We start from the raw sequence: 23,134 nt of genomic DNA on the forward strand, positions 1-23,134 counted from the left end.
GCGCCAAGGTGACTCGACATCCCCGCAGCTCTTTGTCCTGGCTGTCGACACGCTCGGCCGCCTCATGCGGCGGGCCCTCCAGACCGTCATCCTCCGGCGCCTTCACCCGCGCCGCGATATTCCGGCTATTTCGCTCTACGCCGACGATGTGATGCTGTTCTGCCACGCTACGACCGATGAAGTCCTCGCCGTGAAGAGCATTTTGGGTGTCTTCAGCGCAGCCTCCGGACTCCACGTGAACTACAGCAAGAGCTCCGCAACGGCGCTGCATGGTGACGAGTCGAGTGTTGACTTGCTGGAGATTCTTGGCTGCTTGGCGGCGGACCTGCCTATCACATACCTTGGCATCCCGCTCACCACCCGCCGCCCCTTCGTGGCCCGATGCAGCCGCTTGTTGACACGGTGGCTGGGCGCCTCCCGTCGTGGAAGGCATGGCTCATGAACAAGGCCGAGTGGCTGGCGCTTGTCAAGTCGGTGCTCAGTGCTATCCCCATTCATCAACTGCTCGCCCTTGCGCCCTCGAAGAAAACCCTGAAGCAGCTCGAGAAGAAGATCCAACGAGGTTTCCTTTGGGCTAGTTGCGAGGCCGCCCAAGGAGGGCACTGTCACGTGAATTGGCGTCGGGTCTGCCGGCCGATCGAATATGGTGGACTGGGTGTCCGCAACCTTGAGCGCACCGGGCTCGCCTTCAGGCTCAGGTGGCTATGGCTCTCGAGGACGGACACTGACCGGGCTTGGCAAGGTCTGGACTTGCAGTTTACCCCTGAGGAGCGCGGCCTCTTCCACGCCTCCACTACCATGCTGCTCGGGGACGGAGCGACATTCCTTTTTTGGGAGGACCGCTGGCTCCACGGTCAGTCCATCCGCGAGCACGCGCCCTTGCTGTACCTGTGCATCCCCAAAAACCGAAGGAAATCGCGGACAGTGGCGGAGGGCATCGGCGGTAATGCATGGGGCGGGATATCCACGGAAACCTTGGCCTGCAAGAGATTGGGCAGTACCTTAGGCTATGGCTGCTTGTGTCGCACACCACTCTGTCCACCGAGCCGGACAAGCTCGTCTGGACCTGGACGGCCAATGGCATCTACACAGCGCGGTCATGCTACCGGGCCACCTTCCACGGATCTATAACCTGCCGCTCGTGGAAGCTGATTTGGAAGGGCTGGGCGCCGCCGAAAGTGAAGTTCTCTCATTGGCTCGCCAACCAGGACCGCTGCTGGACCGCAGAGCGACTCGCCCGCCATGGCCTTCCTCATCACCCTCGGTGCCCCCTACGTGACCAAGAGCCGGAAACGATCCGGCACCTGCTGCTCACATGCCCATTCGCGAGGCAGACCTGGCATGAGATCCTATCCTGGCTGCGCCTGCCGGCTCCGGCGCCAGATCAGGACGCCACGCTCCAGGACTGGTGGCTTCGGGCGAGGGACGCCACGCCACACCCGCTTCGCAAAGTGCTGATCTCGGTCGCACTCTTGGTGCCTTGGATGATATGGAAGCATAGAAATGCGTGTGTTTTTGACCATGTAACCCCGTCGCTAGATGAGCTCGTTGGCAAGATCAAGGACGAATCCCGATGCTGGGCAAAAGCCGGGGCAAAAGGGCTCAGGATAACCCTGCCCTCATCCTGGGACGTCCATTGATCTACTTGTAACGCTGATGTACCAGCCTCTTAGGAGGATGTACCCCCCCCCCCCCCCCTCTTTTCAAAAGCGCAAAGGCTTTTTGCGTTTTCTCGAAAAAAAAAGCTTAGGAGCTGGTTGCAACACACACTTGGCTTTAGCTGCAAATGAGGGTGACAAGAAGGTAGTAGTACTCCCACTATCAACTAAGGCCATAGCAGTGCAGTTGTTAATTTGAACAGACATAGTGAGGCTGTATTTCTTGACACTTTGCATGGAGATTTATAAATGTTGATCAGGAACATCTGACCCAAACTCATCATTTGTCCTCTTCATAATCAGTGAAGTAAATAATATCTGATAAATTTGAGCTTGCAAGGCCAGGACTTGTCCTTGTTGGGTCATTTTGCACACTTTTCTATGACCAGGAAACCATTTCTCATTACATTTGTAACAAACTTCTTTTTGCCTGGTTTGTTCAATTACAGCAGATGGAGTTATGTTCTGGGGTCTGTTAGGAACAAACTGAACTTGTCTTTTCACAGGCAAGGGCTGTTGTAGTGGCTGGTAAACTGTTCTTTTGGGTGGTTGAGCCTGTTCCAGACTTCTAGCTAGGCAAATAGCTTTCTGCAGATTAGGAGGCTCATGGCACTGAATGTAGTGTTGAATACTGTCAGTGAGACCAGAGATAAAGCTGTTCATGCAGTAAGAGTCTGGTAGAGCAGGATATCCCTTCTCATCAGGTTCATACCATGCTCAAATTGGAAAACATACTCCTTGACAGGACCAGATTGAGTAAGAGCATGGAAGTTTCTAACATTATCACAGATTGATGTTTCAGAGAATCTATCACCCAAATACCTGCAAAATCTATACCATGGCATAGTTGCTACTATATAGCCAGTTCCTCTCCACCATTCTATTGCTGGGCCTTTTAAATATGTAACAGCAATCTCTGTTTTTGTTTCTCGGGGTGTTCTGGCTGCATCAAAATACAAGTCCATGGTTTGAATCCAAGAGTCAGTGTTCTCCCTCAAATTCAGGCATGTTCATTTTAGCAGGTTTCACCAACGTTTGGCCCTTTTGAGTCCTTCTGTGGCCACCTTCCCCATTATCCAACTCCAACTCAAGGGTCAGGTTGCTGGATCTCAGCAGGAGCAGGGTTAGTGTGCACAGCCCTGGTATCCTGAACCGCAGGAGGAGGCTTAGTAGCTCCAAAATTGGGGTGTCTGTAGGGCTGTTTCTGAGAACCATCCAAGTTCAACTCTTTGCCAGAAGCAACATCATGTAAAACAGGAGACCCCACAGTAATAGGAGTGTGCAATTGATCCGTAGGTGCTCTTAGTGGAACTGGAGTGACCTGTTGAGCACTACCCTGACCAGCTATAGGAGTAGAAGGGGGTTGTTCTCTGGGAGTGATGGCATTGATCAGATGAGTAAGGGTAGACTGCATTTCCAGTAAAGATTTCTGCACATCAGTGAAGTTCTTGTTAACCGTGGACTAGAATTCTTGGAACTCTTTCCTATCTTGATCACGGTCATGCTGCAAAGCCTTGATATCCAACTGAAGCGAATCCATTTCCAACTGCTCTGTACTTTGAGAACAAGAGACTTGGACCATTCCTTCGATCAGGGTTTACACAAAGCAGTGAACTTTATGACCTGATCGAACCGCATCTGTACGCACACAACAAGCAGGGGATTTTACCACAGCTGAGCTGCAACCGGAGCTTGAGAGCGTCCTACCTGCCGCCGGCAACACCGTCGACGACGCCGCGCCGACACTGATGTTCAAGAAGGGTCGGTTGGGTGGGATTTCACACTAGAGACGTGTTCTTTAGCAACCATTGACCAGCCGCTTCCAACACCCGGACGATCTACCGCCGTCAACGCCGCCGAGCTGCACACCGCCGTCGGAGATCGGGACGAAGAAGGAATTTTATGCGGGCCGAAACCCAACCTTTCTCGATCCAGATCTCAAATGCCTCCAAGGCTCGCTGGCTCTAGATACCAATTGTGAGGACCGAGCTAGGACAAACACACATGGAATTCAGATCACACTCTTAATTACAGACTAACGATTACAAGAGGAGATCTGGCTAGGGTTTGCGCCGCCTAGGGACGACGAGAGCCAGCCGGGACACAGCGGCCTAGTGTTCTACCCTATTACAATGCTTGATGCCACAGCTGGGCCGAATCCTTGGCTTATAAGCCAGAAAAGTTACTGAAGGTAAAACCGAAAACAGGAAATAGAACAATGCGAGTGTCGGAAAGTAAACAGGGACAGCACGATGAAGATAAGCCGTTGGATCGACGATCGACGATGGGGCTCGAGCTACTCCAGGCACGAAGCGGTAAGTGAGCGCCTAGTCAGTCGGATGGAGATCGAATGGTTGAGCTTGAATCATCAGGGCCCACCTCTTCCCTTCGTTAACTGAATCTAAGCAGCTGCTGCAGGCTACTGCCTGACAGGCACAGTACCTGTAGCTCCTAAGATTTAGGTCTCAAGGGGAATGAAAAGGAAACTCTAGGGCTTTATCCTTTAGAGAGAGGGAACTGGAACCTCACGGGCGGTTAATTGTTGTGTACTGCTGGCTTTGTCGATTTCATGGGCACTTCATTGCTGTGTATGGGCACATGTGTTAGCCCGAGGGAATGGACCTTGGTGTTCTGTAATGCAATGTGCATGGTTGGTTCTTCCTCTCCGTAGTGTTCTGCAAAGCTGTTGCAAGTGCTATATACCAAATGCAGCTATCAAATATTAGTAAGGGCTTGGAAGCAGATTTCTTGTGATCAGGCAGCACTCTAAGGGATCATGACAAACTTAAGGTGTTTCTGTAGATCGGCAGTACCATCCATATGCTTTCTAGTCTAGAAGTAGAGGCCGGTGTTTTCTTCCTTCTGGGTAGTACCATCCATCTATGCTTTCTAGTCTAGAAGTAGAGGCCGGTGTTTTCTTCTTCCTTCCTTAAGGAATTTTGATGATTTTGCCCTCTTATTTAGCTTGGTCAACGAAGAGGAATATAACACTGATATTTCCCTTTTCAGCTCCTTGACCCTTGAAGGTGTGAGGAGAACATTGGAGAAGGACATGGATTTGAAGATAAATTCACTTGATCCTCATAAGAAGTTCATTAAGCAATGTGTTGACAAGGTATGATGGAGGATAATGTACACGGGCTTTCCGATGATGCAATAATCAACATGGAGTAAATACCACAAATGCAATTAATGGTTCCTTAGTTTAACGATATTTTATCTTAACTTTCTTAAACGTTACTTCTAATATTTACAGAAGCTATTTGGGCTGAATTATGTAAAGGTATCCATAGCCTTTATTGTTTTTGACTGCATGGAAGGTTAATTGTATTTGTTTATTTGCTAAGAAGTTAGCACTGATTATTTTGCAAATAGTGTATTCTGCAGATTGGCTGATCTTGTTAGACTAAGAAAATGAAGTTATTTATCTCAGAATCGTAGACTGTTCCTGCCTAGCCCTTAGTAGACCGTAGGTGCCAACCTGCCGCCTGCCTAGCTCCTACTCTCTTCAGAGCACTGTGTTTTTTTTGTCTTATTCCAAAAATTGTTGTCTTACTACAAAAGTAAGTATGGACGATTGTCTCCGATTTAATCAAATTTATTTAAAATATAGGCATTGTAGTTGACTAATTTATTTTCTTTTGTAATGCAAAGTTGGCTGATTATCTTCAAGATAATACTGTGACTGTTGACTATTCACATGAATGTGAAAACTGAGTACCCATAACATATTTAATATTTTGCGAAGACAACATAATAAACATTTACTTGATATAACACACACGTCGTAGAACAAGCACTTGAGTCCATTAACCCGTACTAGTTCAGATGTTAGTTTCCTTAAGTTTTGTTTGGAAGTTTAGAAAATTAGTTCCATTAGTATAATACTCCCTCCATTCCAAATTATTAAATTACCATCCCAAGTCTACAGGAAATTGTGCCGATATTTTACATCAAATATGTATGGTACGGAAATATATTTTGTGATGGATCTACTAAATTAATTTTGTTTTGTATATGTGGATGTATTTTTCTGTAGACTTGGTAAAAAGAAGTTTTGACTTAGGACAAAGGTTGAACTTCATTTAATTTGGAACGGAGGCAGAAGTATTTGTATTTCTTAATTTCAGATAGAATCCGCTAGGTTTGTATTCATCACATATTATGTACTCAGCTTTCTGTAATGCTCAGTTTTACTATCCGTTGTGCACGATACCAGGTGTTTTCTGGTTGTGACAATGAGAGTACTGATAATGCATCAGAGAGGGCTGAAGCTAAAGTGGATAACTTATCAGAAGATGCCCAACCAATGTTTGGCTCAAACACAATCTCCTCCAGTTCTGATGAGCAGGGGGCAAGGTCCACTGAAACCAATAAAGACCCAGAGGGGGCGAAAAATCACAGTTCTGGTATTGATATCACCGAAGCTATGATAATGAAAGCTATTGACAAAAGGGCTTCCTATTTTAGAGAGAACTCAGAGTATGTTTCCTTAACCTGTCATTGTTAATCTATATGCTGTTATTGTTCTGAAAGCCTTGCGATGGCCAACAATTACTAATATCTCCCTTGAGTATAAGCAACTACATTTACCTTGTGACATTTTTTTTTGAAAAGGGGAATATATTAATATCAAGTAGATATCAATTACACCCAGCCTCTGCACCAACAAGATGCCAAAGAACATCTAGGATGCACACAGCCAAAAAAGAAAAATACATAGAGAAAAAAAGGAAAAAATGACCCTGCCATGGTGGTTAATCACCCGCAGTAGTAGCCCTCTAACCACCACCTAAGACAACATCCGAACTAGAAAGAAGGTTCTCCAAAAACAACGCCTACAAGAAGGAAACAATGCACAAGCATTGTCGTTGCCCGATTAAAGATCGTAGGTTTTCACCCTTGAGAAAGACCGTGTTCCTAAAACAATGCCTTCAACAAGGCCATTGCTAGGGACAACCAATAAAGGCGAGACCTTGGGTTTTCACCCTGAAAAACACGACTCGGTACTCAATAGAGCACCACCAACAAGGAAGTCCTCCAATGTTGCCACCCCCACTTACAAAGGCTACTGCTACAAGTCACGTACCACCTTGTGACATAAGCACGTATGCAATCGAAAGTATTGGCGCAAGGGTGATAATTTAAAATTGTAAAATTTTCATCTGGGAGCCTGCAGAAAGTAAACAGGGGTCAACCATTTGTGACCTGATTGATTATTTTAGTTGGAATACATTATCTCCTATTTCCACCGTATCATGGAATATCTTTTTTTTGGGGGGGGGGGGTCATATTGGAGGTACAGTTTCCTCTTCCCATGACCAGTAGAAGATAATGCTTCATGGGCAGTAAACAGTTATGTTGCACATTGTCATGCTATAAAGATTTATTTCCGAACGGGCAATATTACCGTCAGTTGCTTAGAGCAAGTCTAGTAGAGCCCTCAAATCCTCAAACCTCTAAAAATAACTGCTTTTTTACGGTTTTCGTCCAAAAAAACCCGTAGACTAGAACACCTAAACCCTCAAATCCGTAAAAAAATTTAGAGGTCGAACCCTCAAACCTCCTCCCAGCCTGTAGAAGTGAGGGTTGGGAGGAAAAACTCCCCCCAACCCGCACTTCACTTCACACATCGCGCGGGAGAGAAAAACTGCCCCGCCTCCCCAGCTCCTCCCGCATCCGGCCATGGAGCCGGCCGCCGCCGCTGCGCCCCCGCCGGCCGCCGCGCTCGCCTCGGCCGGCCCCGGATGCGATGGCGGCCCCCTCCCCTCCGCCGCCAGGCCCGCCGCGGCCGCCTCGGCCTCCTTCACCTGCGGCCGGCTGCGCGCCGTGTCGGCGCTGCTGGCGTCGCGGAGGACGACACGGAGGACGCCGAGGGGGAGCAGAGCGAGGGCGAGGGCGGGGGCGACTCCGAGGCCGAGTACTCCGAGGACCTCAAGGTCTTCGTCGGCAACCTCCCCTTCACCGTCGACAGCGCGCAGCTCGCCGGGCTCTTCGAGCAGGCCGGCTCCGTCGAGATGGTCGTCTGATGGGTGTGGAATTGGTACTGTGTATAGACTGTTTCCTCAAGGATAGGATAAGGTACTGTAAATTTGTCTCGGCATCCAGTAAGTTCGAGTCGGTTCAGTACTTCAGGGGCCTCTCACTATAACAAATGGACGCTCAATTATAACAGAGCTGCACATGGATGTGGAATTGTTATAGCATAGGTTGTTTCTCTTCAGGATAAGATAAGATAAGATTTTGCAAAACAGTCTCGGCTTGAACAAAGTTTGAATTGGTTCAGTAGCCTAGTAAATATAACATAATACAGTTTGTTTGAATTGGTTCAGTAGCCTAGCAAAACAGTCTCGGCTTGAACAAAGTTTGAACAAAGTTTGAATTGCATGAATGATCTTTATTTCCATGTTTGTTTGAAGGTTTATTGTGTGATTCTAGTGAAAATTGTGATATGCCAAATGACAGTTTTAAGGGTTGGGGTTGAGGCAAAGACTAGAACCCTCAAACCCAACCCTTATAACAGAATATTCCGTTATAAGGGTTGGGTTTGAGGGTTCTAGTCTTTGCCTCTGTTTTTCAACCCTTAAAAGTGTTAAAAAATGACCAATTCTCAACCCTTAAAACTGGTTTTGGATTTAAGGGTTTGAGGGTTCTACTAGAGATGCTCTTAACATGGTAACTTGAAAAGGTCAAGGGGATTTAGTTGTTTGCAGTGATCTGATTATTTATTAGGAACAATGATAATAATAGACTATTAAGTGCATAATTGATCCATTGGAAGCTATAAGATAGGTCTTTTATCAAGCATATCTGATTATAACTAGCATAATACGCGTGCGTTGCCACGGGCGACAAACATACGGAAATTGAACATTTAGTCAAAGGGTCATTAATTCTACTTCCCAGATTTTGGCCACGATACATGTACAAGTTTCATAGATTTTTTTTGTTCAAAAGATGTCCAGCTAAGTAGACAATGGATATAATACCTGACATCTTAATCTTAATCTTTGATTAAAAGAACATAGGGGTAAGAAACTCCTATATCTGTTGAGAAAACTACAATACATCAGTCTGATTCGGATAAAACTACAATAAATCAGTCTAATCAAAACTATTATATCATTCCTAGGAATTCAGTACTCCTAAATGACACTAATACAAACTTTAACTAATGTATTCATAAGAAACGGCTAAAACTGACGAACTTCTTGACGAATACATTTCTGATTCAGGGCATACTGTTGGCTCCTCCCAGGCCAATTCAACCTTGGGGTCTCCTTGTATTCTAGTAGACCAGACGAAGTAATCTACACAATGTATTTTAATTGCCAATCCCAGCGACTCGGTAGTCAAATGTAACGCCTAGGAGAGAGAGCGTCGAAGACGAAATACCATGCCATCAGGAACATAATACCCAGGTGGAGGCTGCATGTACACCTCCTCACGCAGCTCACCATTAAGAAAAGCATTCTTAACATCAAGCTGAGAGATAGACCAGTGGCGTGTAGAGGCCAAGGCAAGAAGTGTACGAACAGTGGTCATATGAGCCACATGAGCAAAAGTCTCGTCATAATCACGACCATGCTCCTGCTGAAAACCACGAGCCACAAGACGAGCTTTGTGATGCTCAAGAGAACCATCGGAGCGAGTCTTAACCTTGTAGACCCACTTACAAGTGATGGGACGGACTCCGGGAGGAAGGGAAACAAGATCCCACGTACCAGTGCGTTCAAGAGCAGCAATCTCCTCAGCCATCGCAAACTGCCATTCAGGATGAACAACAGCCTGATGATAAGTAGTCGGCTCAAGAACAGCAGCGCCAGCGGTGGAAAATCCAAAGCGATCAACAGGCGGACGAGGACGAGAACGCAAGCCATAAGTAGGCTGAGACGAGGATGACGACAGATCCACAGAGGCATCCACAGAACGTGAACGACGAGTGTAACACTTAGGAAAAGATGGAACAATGGAAGGAGGAATCGCCAAAATAGAATCGGGGAGTGGCGACGAAGAAGTCACCGGAGATGAAGGTGTAGAATCCGGTGACATGCTAGACGAGGAGACCGTGGAAGATGGTGGCGACAAATCGATTGGAGGTGGAGAAGCAGGGGGAGCGGAACGAGTAGGCAAAGGCTCGACGGGTGTGATAGGCGTGTCAGGAAAAGTGAGAAAAGCGATATCCTCCACTGAAAAAGTCAAGGAAGATGGGCGTGGGTAGAAGGGACGAGACTCATCAAAAGTCACATCCCGAGGGATACGCATCCGACGACCGATAGGATCCCAACAACGATAGCCCTTATGCTCATCACTATAGCCTAAGAAGACACGCTCAACAGACTGAGCTGTCAGTTTGGTGCGTTCGCGGGGGGCAAGAAGAACATAGCAAACACAACCAAACAAGCGAAGCATCGAATAATCGGGAGAACGATCAAAAATACGCTTGAAAGGAACACCACCCTGTAGGGCAGCTGAAGGCTGGAAATTGATGAGATAGGTGGAGGTGGAGACGGCCTAAGCCCAAAAATGAGGCGGGAGAGAGGCAGCAATCATCAATGCACGAGCCGTCTCAAGAAGATGACGATGCTTGCGCTCAGCAACGCCGTTCTGAGCGTGAGCACCAGGACAAGAGAATTGAGAGAGAGTCCCTTGCTCAGCAAGAACATCACGCAACATCTTAGAGATATATTCGCCAGCGGAGTCAGCACGGAACACACGAATGGGAGAAGAGAACTGAGTATGAACCATGGCAGCAAAACGCTTATAAATGGATAACACCTCACTACGAGAAGTCATGAAATAAAGCCATGTGTAACGAGAGAAGTCATCTATGAAAATAATATAGTATTTATGACCCCAGCGAAGGGAGCCGGACCCCATACATCGGAATGAACTAAATCAAAATGACGCTTAGACACTGACTCACTATGTGGAATCTGCTTGCCAAGACGACAACCCTGACACTCTAAAGAGGCATCTCCTGAGACAGACCCCAGAAAACCTCGACGAACTAATGACGACAAACGAGAACCACACAGATGACCAATTTGATGATGCAACTGCTGGAAGGAACCAGTAGCCGAGGCGACCAAAGCGGAAGAACTGGCGATAGAGTGGCCAGCGGAAGGAACATGAAGCCAGTCCAACTCCCAAAGACCCTCAGAATCACGGCGGCGAGGACCAGCCCCAACCAGAGTGTGCGTGCGACGGTCCTGGACAGAACAAGAGTCAAGGTCAAGGATGACACGACAACCAGAATCAACAAGTTGACCAGCGGAAAACAGATTCATGGTAAGTCGAGGAACATGAGCAACATCAGGAACAGAATAAGGAGTGGTAAGATTGCCTCTACTAACGACAGAAAGGGGAGTACCATCAGCGGTGAGGACATGAATAGGAGAATCAAGCGATCGAAGAGAGGACAGAGTGGAAGAATTATAAGTCATATGAAAGGAAGCTCCAGAGTCCAGAATCCATGGGGATGTACCTGACTATGTAGAAGGTGGTTGCTCAGTGCGGGAAGCCTCAGTCACAGAACCAGCAGTACCCGTCGAAGAAGAACCTGAAGCAGCGAGCAGACGCTTAAGTCTCAGAATATCCTGCTCAGTCAAAGCAATGGCTGAAGCTGTCGAAGTAGATGACGAAGTCGCTGTAGATGATGATCGCGCCGTGCGCAAGTGTTTCTTCTTCGTGTAGCAGTGGGACTTGATATGACCATCATTGTTGCAGTAGTCACAATGTGGACGTGGGCGTCCGGAGCCTCCAGAAGGAGTGGGCAAGAGTGGCGGAGCCCTCGAGCGAGAAGGGGTCGGTGCAGCAGGTGGCGTAGAAAAAGTCCGAGCAGCGAGCACCGAGGGAACCTCCAGCAAACCAGCACCACGTAAGCGAGTCTCCTCAGCACGAATCTCAGAAAGCGCCTCCATGAGAGAAATACGGCCACGAGCAAACAACTGAGCACGCCGGGGCTCAAACTCCTTACGGAGCCGAGACAGGAACTCGTAGACGCGATGAAACTCCAAGTCGGCCTGGACAGCCTGGCAACAGAGGCAAGTGCGACAACCAGCACTGCGGAGAGAATCAAGCTGGCGCCAGATAGCAGAACTCTGTGCATAGAAGTCATCAACAGTAGAGTCACCCTGCTGAAGAGCATGCTCCTGACGAACCATAGAGAGGTATAAGGCATCACCAGAGGGCTCATAGCGCTGATGAAGGCGAGTCCACATCTCAAACACAGTAGGAAGGCCCAGAAACTCAGAGGCAAACTAAGGCAGAACGCTAGCAGTGAGAACAGCTGCAGCACGAGCATCATCATCAAGCCACTGGGTGTAAGCAGACAGAGCACCATGATACGTCTGAAGAGCCTCCTCATAAGACAAAACCTTCTCATCATAAGCACGGATAGCGACCTCATCAGCAAGCTTAGCCTCATCTTTTGCGGTCTGAGGAGCATCCGTAGGAAGAGACGGTGGGGTCGACGGAGTGGGAGCCACAGGAGGAACCGGACGTGGCGGACAACAGACCTCGCCAGAGAGAACTTCCCAGAGATGGATGCCACGCATGTGAATGCGCATGAAGCCAGTGAACTCGGTGTATTTAGTACCATCGAAGATCACCGAACAGCGAGGGACAGCAACATAGCCAGATGCAGTAGACATTTTTTTTAGGAAAAGGAAATCAGTGGGATCGGAAACCGCGACCGGGGTGGAACCGCGAGATCCGCGACAGACTGATCTGGAGGCTGCGTCGGATAGTGGATCCCTGGGGCGAGGCGGGAGGGATTCCTGTCGAACAGATCGATCTGGAGGGCCGCGTCGGTGTGGACCTCTGGGGCGCGGTTGGTGGAGCGGGGCAGGAAGGGGTCCCGCGCGAAACTGGAGCCGCGACTTGATCGATCTGGAGGCCGACCCTTGGGGCACGGTTGGTGGAGCGGGGCGGGAAGGAGTCCCACGCGAGGGAGCCGCTGGAGCCTGCTGGAGCCTGCCGCGGGACTGGAGCTGCCTGGACCCGCCGCCTGGAGCCTGCCGCGCGAGTCTGGAGCCGCATGGACCGGGAACCGCCGCGAGTTTAGAGCGGGGACCAGATCGAGGCCGCAACGGGGAGAGATCGAGGCAGCAGGGAAGAAGAGACGGGATCGGCGACCGTTGTGCGAGGAATTAGATCGGGAGGAGCACGACTGCGCGTGCTAAGAAAACCTAGGTTCTAATACCATGTTAGGAATAAGCAACTTGTATTCCCATGAGGCCATAGGCCAGTATATATACACGTACAGGTGATGGACTATATGCAGGAAACCTCTTATATATTGGGATAAATACAAAAGGGTACATGACTTATATTATAACTAACAAAATGTAACACCTAAGATGCAGTCCTACCCTTATTTTGGCTCGAGGGTCTCGATAGGGATAGAAGAGCATCTTGTCATATCGCAAGAATGGATATTGTTACAAGTTTATGTAAAGAGGAGATGAGTATATGCAATTGGCTTACAGTCGTCACAAGCTAAATCATGATCAATACAATCATCAATATCAATCAGCATACATAAAAGCAGGGTCTGATTACAGATGAAATCAAACGATAAAAGCAACATCCATCCTTGCTAATCTCAGGCCGTCGGCGTGGAACCCGTCCTATGATCGTTGAAGAAGAAGGAGAACTCCAAATCAAACAAGCATCGCTCTCAGGTCAAAGCATCACATTATCTGTATTTGCAACTGTTATTGTAGTAATCTATGAGCCACAGGGACTCAACAATCCATTTCCAAGGGTATCAAGACTAGCAAAGCTTAATGGGTGAGGTATGGTTAAGTGGTGATGCTGCAACAAACACTAAGCATTTGATACTTGGCTAACTTACGAGTATAAGAATAAAAAGAGTGATATACGCAAAACGAACGTGAACTAGTAATGATCAACAAGTGATCTAACACCTACTTAGAGCATCTCCAACAACCTTTGTATATTTGCACTCACTTGCTGTTTTATAAATCTTGGCAAAAACCTTCCCCAACAGCCTTTGTGTAAGTGGTCCCCCACCAATTTCTTTTACAACGCATCGGGGTTGTGGTATGGCTGACTAGAGAGCCCCGCGCCTCCTGCACGTCCTCGTTGGTCGCCAATGTCATGGTCGAGGCCTTGCCGCCCCATGACCGTCTCTTCATTGCCTCCGTGTTGATAGGCCCCGAAAGCAACGTTGTCGAGTGGCTTATCAGAGTTGGTTTTGAGCCGAACGAAGAGTGTCCTGTCACCCATACGGGCTTGGAGAACCCTGAGAACCTGGTTGTCGGGGTGTGGCCGACCTGAGTTGATGTGCGCTCCTGCACGAGCTCACTGGTCGCTGGCATCATGGTAGGGACGTGGCCCACCAGATGCATTGTTGCCGTGCCTCCTGACACGGGCTTGTCGCGTCTCGCGGTTGTCGGGGACGCCGTTTCCGTGCCAACTTGCACGGGCTTGACCAACATCGCAGGGGACATGGTTGCCAGGGTGTGCCTCCCGCACACCTGGGTCTTCATCGCCTCCCAATCGTAGGCCCCCGAGAACGTTGTTGTCGGGAGAGTGCTACCGTTGTCGGGAGGGGATTAGTTAAAGAGCTTCATGCTTCCCGCACGGACTTGACGGTTGCCGGCACCGTGGTCGTCGGAGGTGTTGCGCCCTCTTGCACGGCTTTGACGATTGTCGGGACCATGGTCGTCGGAGGTGCTGGTCCCTCATGCATGGTCTCGATGCAAGCCATCATCATTGCTGGCCTGCCGTCCTCTTCACCCTGGATGAGGTTCGCCACGGCTGTGACATCCTCATCGGCTATCCTCTTGTGGCAATCACGAGCCTAGTGGCCCTTGATGCTGTAATATCGGCACCTGTCTCGGTCGTCCTTGCCGGCACCTCCTCCGGCCCCGCCCTGGGTGCGATCGCCGCCTCCGCCCATGTCGCCTCCGCTGTGCGCGGCACCCACACCACGTCCATGACCCTTCCCCGCCTCCCATTCCTTCGAGAGTAGGAGTTGTCCGCTAAACCTGGGCGTACACCGGGCCGGGCTTTGGAAAGCCCTAACCAAAAATCTCAGGCCCGAGCCCGGCCCGGCCAAAAAATGCAAATCTCAAGCCTGAGCCCGGCCCGAACGGACTAAAAAGGGAATTTTCGGGCCGGGCCGGGCCTTCGTGTAAAATGGTGATTTGTGCAAGCCTGAGCCCGGCTCGAAATGCTACCCGGGCTTGAAAGCCCGGCCCGGCCTGGGTTTTTTGGGCCGGGCTCAGGTCGGGTCACCGGGCCGGGCTGTGCATGCCCAAATTTATTGTCCGCCGCCGAAGCTCTTGCGACCGACTTCAAGGCGGTCCTCGACCACCCGCAACTCCGTTAGCTCCTCGATGGAGAGCTCACTCAGGTCAAGTAAGGTCTCGATGGAGAATGTTACCTGAGCGAAGCAAGGTGGCACGACACAGAAATTTCCCCACGACTCTCGCGTCGTCCATACGCAACGCTAGAGATCCGCATGGCGAAGTCGTCAACGAGCTCACCCTCCTTGAAGGCGATGTTCTCGAAGTACGCCCACAGCTTTTGCGCGTTCGCCTCGCGCACGCGGTTGCTGCCGAGGCGTTGGGTCCGGGTGGCTTCCCACGCCTCCTTGGCGCTTGCCTTCGTCGTGAGCATGCCGTGCATCTCCGACGGCGTGGCGTGCATGAGTGCCGCCACGACTTTCCTGTCCTCCTTCCTTTCAACTGTGTCGTCCTCCATGGGACCCAGAGGCTCGCTGCATGGAGATTGCACTCCATGATCAACGACCACTCGTTGTAGTTCAAGTGCGTGAGCATCGGGAAGGTGATGGGCATGCTATCGATGACTACAGTCTCGCGCACGATCTCCCTAACCACGACCTCACCACCACGGCCGCGCCTGGACCGGCTGCGCCCTCGCCGCACCCACAAAGCCGTGCTGTGATGGCCGTGACTTGGAACCACCCGACATGGCTACCACAACCCGAGGCTCTGATACCTATTGTTAGCCCAAAAACTACAGAGTAGCTAGGTATCAAGGATCAGACGAAACGGAGGAACAACTAAACTAGTGTAGCGGTTGTGTGTTGATGCTACTTGTGCTCATGCACACTACCACGCACACACTTCTACTTGTGCTGGCTCAACACACACACACATGTAGTACACTTGAGGCTGAAATGGCCTAAGTTACAACCGAGGGACTCGGGGCCTATTTATAGGTGTGATTACAAACCGACTATAGTAGCTCATGGTGGACGCACTAGTATTTCCCAGCTCATTGCTTACATAAAGCTACTTGCTAGTCTAGTAGTTAAATAGTACTAACTTTATTTCTTAGCTATGAAGCAACGACTACTATTGCCAGTAAAAAATGAATTTTACTTGCTGTGCCGACATGCAGCCATGCATGCATCTGAGACAGGATTTAAAGTCCGCAGTGAAGCATAAGTAACTACATCATCTAGGCATTTTAAATGAGGTCAGAAACAACTTATAGTATTTCATCACATATGCAAATTATAAATTTGATCCTCTTTTGCCTAACCATATTTTATATATATTAAATAGGAAAATAAAATGCACCATGTTATTCTACACGTTTTTCTAGGCAAGTTACATATATAGAACATTAAAATCGGAGCTATGGTTAATGAGTTATCAAATAAATCATTTTCACATGGCACTTATGCCAAATTAAATCAAACAGTAAGTGTAAGCATTTTTAGCATGGATGAAAGTTGGATATAAAATTCTAGCCATTTTACATATTTAAAACATTTTAATCCGATGCACGGTCCATGAGTTATGATATGCAAATCTGTAATGCCGGGGTAAATACGAAAATCACATCGCATGAAAAAATACTACTGGGCCTAATCTCCACATAGTGGGCCAAAACAGAGGGCCCATAACAGCTATATGATGCATGGGTGAGGGATGGCTGTGTGGAGGTGCTCACCATAGCGGGCTGGCCCATTCGATGGGGGAGGAGGCCGGCTGGAGTCGTGGTGCCGGGCTGGGCCTTGGCGCGGCCTGGCGCTGGCGAAGCGGCTGGCGTGGAGGTCGTCAGATCTGATGGATCAGACGATCCAGACTGCAACGGCGGCTGAGGGTTAGGGTAGGCTAGGGGCTAGGGTTTGGCAAGTGGGTGGTCTATATATAGCAAATTAGACTAGGTTTGGACCCTCCATTTTAGATCGGACGGTTGGGAAAATTAGGTTAGGGATCCAATTGAAAAACAAATGATGGTTTGGGGTATTTTGGGGTTGATCCAGACCCAACGGTCATGCCCGTACGTTTCGGGTTTGAGGAAGTTATCGGGCGCGGGGGTTTGTGCACTATGTAGAAGGGTTAGGCATAGCAGAGAGGGAAAGCGCGTGCAGCCTGTCAACAAGTTCTACAACACCGAAAATGACCGTGATTTGACCGCTTATAGTGCTACTATAGGTTAATGGTTGGGGTATCAAACAGACTACGAATGTGACGAAATTTGACAGGCGGTCTACCTATACTATAACAAGACCGCACACCAACTTTCTACCCATTCCGAGAAAGTTTTATACGCACTTACAAAACAATATTTTTACGATGTTGCGGGCACGTGCGAGCGTGTTGGTCTCGAAGCGGTCGTCGACGAGAATGGGGAGAACCGGCAACTACGAACAGATCCGAGTTTTGAAGAACGATTGCAACTGAGTGTCGATGCAATGCGAATGATGCAAATGATGCGATGATGAATGTAACAAGCAAATGGAACACACGACGAAACTCGAAATAAGTGGAAGGCAACTGAAGCGTCGGTTCCGGGCTGTTACATCAAATATCTTACATATATGGTGAAGACAGTGACTCGCAATACCAAAACATGCCCATATTCCATCACATCGAAGAAGTTAAGGCAGCAAAAAATGGCCTTGTCTCCAGCTCAGCCCTAATGTATGATTGGGTCCGTTATGCTTCTGCTTAATCCTAGGCTCAATCTCTAGCTCCACTTCCATCGCACTGCCACTCTATTGTTAAGAGCTGAAACAAAAAAGCAACTCAATCAACACCTAGCACTGGGTGGCGAATTATAACCTACTTTTCTGCTTGTTCGTATATGAGAATAATATGATTTGTGCAGCTACAACTATGACATGAAGAATCAAGGAGAAAAAGAATGAATCATGTCCATGTTAATTAGCGATCAATTCGATGTTTATCAAGTTTGCAACATGTACATCATAAAAGATTTATAGGAAAACACCACAACACAAGATGTAAATTAGCTCTCTTGCAAGTTACCACGAAGATAAATATCAGCTAAATTAATATGACCAATCACACTTACCTCGCTTATCCATGTATAAAAACATCTCCTGTTCGTAGCTCACGCTAGAGAAATTGTACAAAAATGTATAACTGTATAAAAATGTCATGGGATTCACATTTTTTGGAGAAAACGGAAAGGACCTTTGCGTTTCATTTAATTGAAAAGATAGAATGGTCCTCCTAGGAGATGAGTTTTACCAGTTGTCCCAGGATGTGGGTAGAACAACCCCTAGGGCCCTAGCCTTTGCCCAACATCGGGCATCGTCTTTGATCCTATCCACTAGAGATTCGATGGAAGGTCTCGCGTTGTCGAAGACACATGCATTCCTGTGTTTCCATAACATACAGGTGACTAGCAGTGTGATGGACTTGAGGGCCTTTCGGTGCGTCGGCAGCGTTTGCTCCTTCGCGCGTAGACACCACTCCAAGACAGTGAGCTCCTGGCCTGGGATTTGGATCGACATGCGCATCTAGCCGAGGATAGTATGCCATGTCTGACGAGAAAGGGGCAAGTCAGGGAGAGTAGGAGACTAGCAAAATTTCAGGCAAATTGGTGCCAAATTAAAAGCCCCATAATCGGATCACTAAACCTATGGATTCACGATATCTAGTGAACAAGAGCAAGCATAGTTTTGCACAAATAAATGGTTGCCATATATGCACATGAAAGGTCCACACTGTCGGCCCAGTGGGAACCAGGGTACCACGTGTTAGACCTTTCAGCGTGAGCATTGATAGTTGTGGATGACACTAGGAGAGTTGGGACAATTTTCGTTGGTTTATTTCTCACACAATGCCATGCCAACCTGAGGGGTTGGGGATACATATTTATAGGCTGCTAGCCAGCCAAGCATATGCTAAGATGCTAGTCTAAGATGCTGCTAAGATGCTAGTCCAAGATGCTATCCTAACTGCCAGTCCTTGATGGTCAAGGATTCTATCCTAACAGCCACAAGGACCATGTGCTGCAGCCCCACAAAGGACTATGTGCTGCAGCCCCACAAAGACCATAGTACATAGACTTATCCATCATTCTCCCCCTAAGTCTTGTACGTCGTCTTGTGGGAGAGTCGAATCATCCCAATCCTGGAGCAGAGTTCGAGGAACTTGATCCTCCCAAGAGGCTTGGTGAGCAGGTCTGCGAGCTGGTCCGTGGTGTTGATGTAGCTCGCCTCGATGCTCCCTTCTTCCAAGCAGCTGCGGATGAAGTGATACCTCAATCGGATGTGCTTGCTCCGTTCGTGGAAAACGGGGTTCTTTGCCAGAGCCAGGGCGGACTTGCTGTCCACCAGGAGCTGCACCGTTCTGGTGTCTCGGACGAGGAGATCACCAAGCAGTCGAGCGAGCCAGAGCGCCTGAGTGCAGGCGGTGGAGGCCGCTATATACTCGGCCTCACAGCTGGACAGGGCCACCACCTGCTGCTTGACCGATTGCCAGCTCACGAGACACTTGCCGAGGAAGAAGAGGATCCCGCTCGTGCTCTTGCTGGTGTCGATGTCGCCGGCGTGGTCGCTGTCGCTGTACCCGACGAAGTGTGCCGCCCCCGGACACCTAGGGTAGTGGAGGCCGTGGTCGAGGGTCCCTGCCACGTAGCGGACGATCCTCTTCACTGCCTGCTGGTGCTCCGACGTCGGTCGCTCCATGAACCGACTGACATAGCCGACGGAGAATGCCAAGTCCGGCCGTGTGTGGGCGAGGTAGCGAAGGCTCCCCACAAGGCGTCGGTACTGCGTAGCGTCCACTTCCTCCGTCGTGCTGTCGCGGCTCAGTTTCAGCCTCTCCTCCATCGGAGTGAGAGCTGGGTGGCAGTCGGTGAGCCCAGCTAGCTCAACGATGCGCTTGGCGTAGGCGGACTGTCGAAGCGCGATCCCGGAGTGATCCTGGTGCACCTCGATCCCTAGATAGAAGGAGAGGAGCCCCAGGTCACTCATCTGGAAGGTGGCCTTCATGTCTTCCTTGAACGCCGCCACCTCTGCATCTTTGATGCCGGTGATCACCAAGTCGTCAACATAGACGCCCACCAGCAGGGCATTTCCTCCGCTGCCCCATCGGTAGACGGCCGCCTCATGCGGGCTTTGCTCGAAGCCCATCTTCTTTAGCGTGGAGTCCAGCTTGGCGTTCCACGCCCTAGGTGCCTGCTGTAGGCCGTAGAGAGCCTTACGCAGGCGGAGTACCTTGCCCTCCTGGCCAGGGATCGCAAATCCCGGTGGTTGATGCACATAGACTTCCTCCTTCAAGTCGCCGTTGAGGAATGCCGACTTGACATCCATGTGATGGACACGCCAGCCCTCCTGGGCAGCTAGCGCAAGGAGAAGTCGCACGGACTCCATCCGTGCCACGGGAGCGAAAGCGTCGTCGAAGTCGACTCCTTCCTGCTGCAAGAAGCCTCGAGCCACCAAGCGAGCCTTGTGCTTGATGATGGCGCCGGCTCCATCCCTCTTCAGCTTGAACACCCACTTAAGGGTGATTGCGCGGTGACCACGAGGGAGGTCAGCGAGCTCCCAGGTGCGGTTCTGCTCGACCGCATCCATCTCCAACTGCATCGCGGCGCGCCATGCCGCGTTTTTCCCGGCCTCTGCAAAAGACCGAGGTTCGCCGTCCTCACACGCGAGTTGTAGCTGTGCCTCCAGGTCGCGTGGCACCAGTCCCGGCACCGGCTGGTCACCGAGTAGATTATCCATCGTACGATACCGTAGCGGTTCGCCGCTATGATACGCGTCGATGCGCTCCTCGTCGTGAGTGAGCGGGGAAGCGAACTTCATCGGGTTGTGCTCTGCGTGAGCTGGTGCTGATGAAGACGAGCCCGGAGTGGTGACTGTCGGGGCTGGAGTATGCGGCGTCGTCGGTTGTGGTGCCGTCGGCGTAGCAGGCACCGGAGTCGATGTAGTTTTGGGGGCTGGGGTAGACGTGCTCGGCGAAGAGGAGCTGCTTGCTCCCCCAGCTTCCTTGAAGTGGACGTACTCGACAATGAAGTCGTCATACGTCGGTGTCGAGCCGTCGTCCACCGCCTTGTCCCATTTCCACCCTCGCCCTTCGTTGAACACGACGTCTCGCGCCGTGCGCACACGCTGTGTCTCTGGGTCGAGGATGCGGTAGGCCTTTGAGCCCTCCGCATAGCCGATGAAGACTCCCGGAGTACTCCTGTCGTCGAGCTTGCCGATGTGGCCGAGCTCTTTGGCGAACGCAAGGCAGCCAAAGACCCGCAAGTGAGAGACCGCCGGCTTCTGCCCATGCCAGGCCTCGTACGACGTCCTGCCGTCGAGTGCCTTAGTAGGCGAGCGGTTGAGGATGTAGACGGCCGTTAGCACCGCCTCTCCCCAGAAAACAGCCGGCATCCCTCTCTGCTTGAGGAGAGCCCGAGCCATCCCCATAACCGTCTGGTTGCGCCGCTCGACGACGCCGTTTTGCTGCGGGCTGTACGGCGCGGAGTAGTGGCGCTGGATGCCCTCATCAACGCAGTACGACGCGAATTCAGCCGCCGTGAATTCGCCACCGTTGTCAGTGCGCAACACGCGCAGTTTGCGGCCGCTCTCCGCCTCCACAGCAACCTGCGCACGCCTGATGGCGTCCGACGCCTCTCCCTTACTGCCGAGGACCATCACCCACATGTAGCGAGAGAGGTCGTCGACGAGCAGCAGGAAGTAGCGTCGACCTCTTGGTGTGGCTGGCGTCACCGGGCCGCACAGATCTCCGTGCACGAGCTCCAGCCTCTCCTTGGCCCGAAAACTCGCCTGCTGGGGAAAGGGGAGTCGTATCTGCTTCGTCAGCACACAGATGTCGCAGAACTGCTCCACATGGTCGAGGCATGGCAGGCCTCGCACCATCTCCTTGGCACTTAGACGCTTCAGGGCCTCAAAATGAAGGTGCCCAAAGCGCTCATGCCATTGCCACGCCTCGTCATCCCGACGGACAGCGAGACAGACCGGTTGTGCCACCTGCACATCAAGGACGTAGAGTCGATTTTCACCTCTGGGTACCTTGGCGAGAAGGCGACGCTGGCGATCCCAGATGCGTAGGACCCCATGCTCAATCAGCACGCGTGAGCCGTTCTCATCCAGCTGTCCCAAGCTGATGATGGAGTTCCTTAGCGCGGGGATGTAGTAGACACCGGTGAGCAGCCGGTGCTCTCCCGTCTTGGTGGTGAAGATGACGGAGCCGACGCCCTTAATTTCCATAGCTGTGGCATCCCCAAACTTGACGGAGCCTCGCGCGTCGGAGTCGAGCTCGGCGAAGAATTCCCTTCGACCGGTCATGTGGTGGGTGGCGCCGGTATCGAGGCACCACCCCGCAGTCTTGTCGTTCCTGGAGCCATCGCCGAGAAGAGCGTGTGCTTTTGGCTCGTCGAGGTGGAGGGGAGCCTTTGCGACTGGTGTCGCTGAAGGTAGCTCGATGCTTGCATGCGCCATGAACAGAGCCATCTCCTCCTCCGCCGCCTGTGCAACGTGAGCCTGGCCTTGTCGTGGTTGGCGACACTCATTGGCCCAATGGCCAAGCCGGCCACAGTTGTGGCAGTTGTTGTCCTGTGCCGGCTTGGGCTTGCCAGCGACGCCGTCCTTGGCGCCTCCGCGGGCGTCACCTTTGGCACGTCCTTGTGCCTTGCCGCCCCTTCGCGTCTTGCGCTGCTTGCCGCGCTTGCGGCCGCCCGTCGTGGAAGAAGGCTCCCCCTTCTTCTTGTCACCAAGGCTGGCATCCCACTGCTCCCGAGTTAGGAGCAGCTTCCCGCCGGTGGTGATGGGCCCCGAGGGAGGCTGTGGCTCGTCGGTGTCGACGACCTTGAGGGGACCTATCGCCTCCTCGATCGTCATCGTGGAGAGGTCCAGCAAAGACTCGATCGAGCGAGCCATCTGCTTGTACTTCTCGGGAATGCACCGGAAAAGCTTCTCGACAGCTCTTTCCTCGGTGTAGGTGGCATCGCCGAACTTCACCATCTTCTGCAGTAGAGAGTTGAGACGGAGAGCAAAGTCATCAACGTCCTCACCTGGCTTGAAAGCCAGGCTCTCCCACTCCTTACGAAGTGCCTGCAGTGTGGACTTGTGAGCACGGTCGCTGCCGATGCGTGCCGCGGCGATGGCGTCCCAAGCTTCCTTGGCAGTCCGCTTGTTGGAAAGCGAGAACTGCATCTCGGGCGGTACTGCGGCGATGAGGGCGTCCAGCGCCCGTCGATCT

General features: G+C 50.9%; 1 protein-coding gene across 1 annotated transcript in view; it reads left to right on the forward strand.

The window, feature by feature from the left end:
- Nucleotides 1-23,134, forward strand: part of LOC123448434 (triadin-like) — a 59,227-nt gene that overhangs the window by 10,311 nt on the left and 25,782 nt on the right. The window contains exons 2-3 of the mRNA XM_045125309.1: nt 4,668-4,773; nt 5,878-6,140. Coding sequence (XP_044981244.1) covers nt 4,668-4,773; nt 5,878-6,140 — 369 coding nt within the window. The remainder of the gene's footprint in view (nt 1-4,667; nt 4,774-5,877; nt 6,141-23,134) is intronic.

This window comes from Hordeum vulgare, chromosome 4H, assembly GCF_904849725.1.
Source record: "Hordeum vulgare subsp. vulgare chromosome 4H, MorexV3_pseudomolecules_assembly, whole genome shotgun sequence".
Classification (NCBI taxonomy): Eukaryota; Viridiplantae; Streptophyta; class Magnoliopsida; order Poales; family Poaceae; genus Hordeum; species Hordeum vulgare.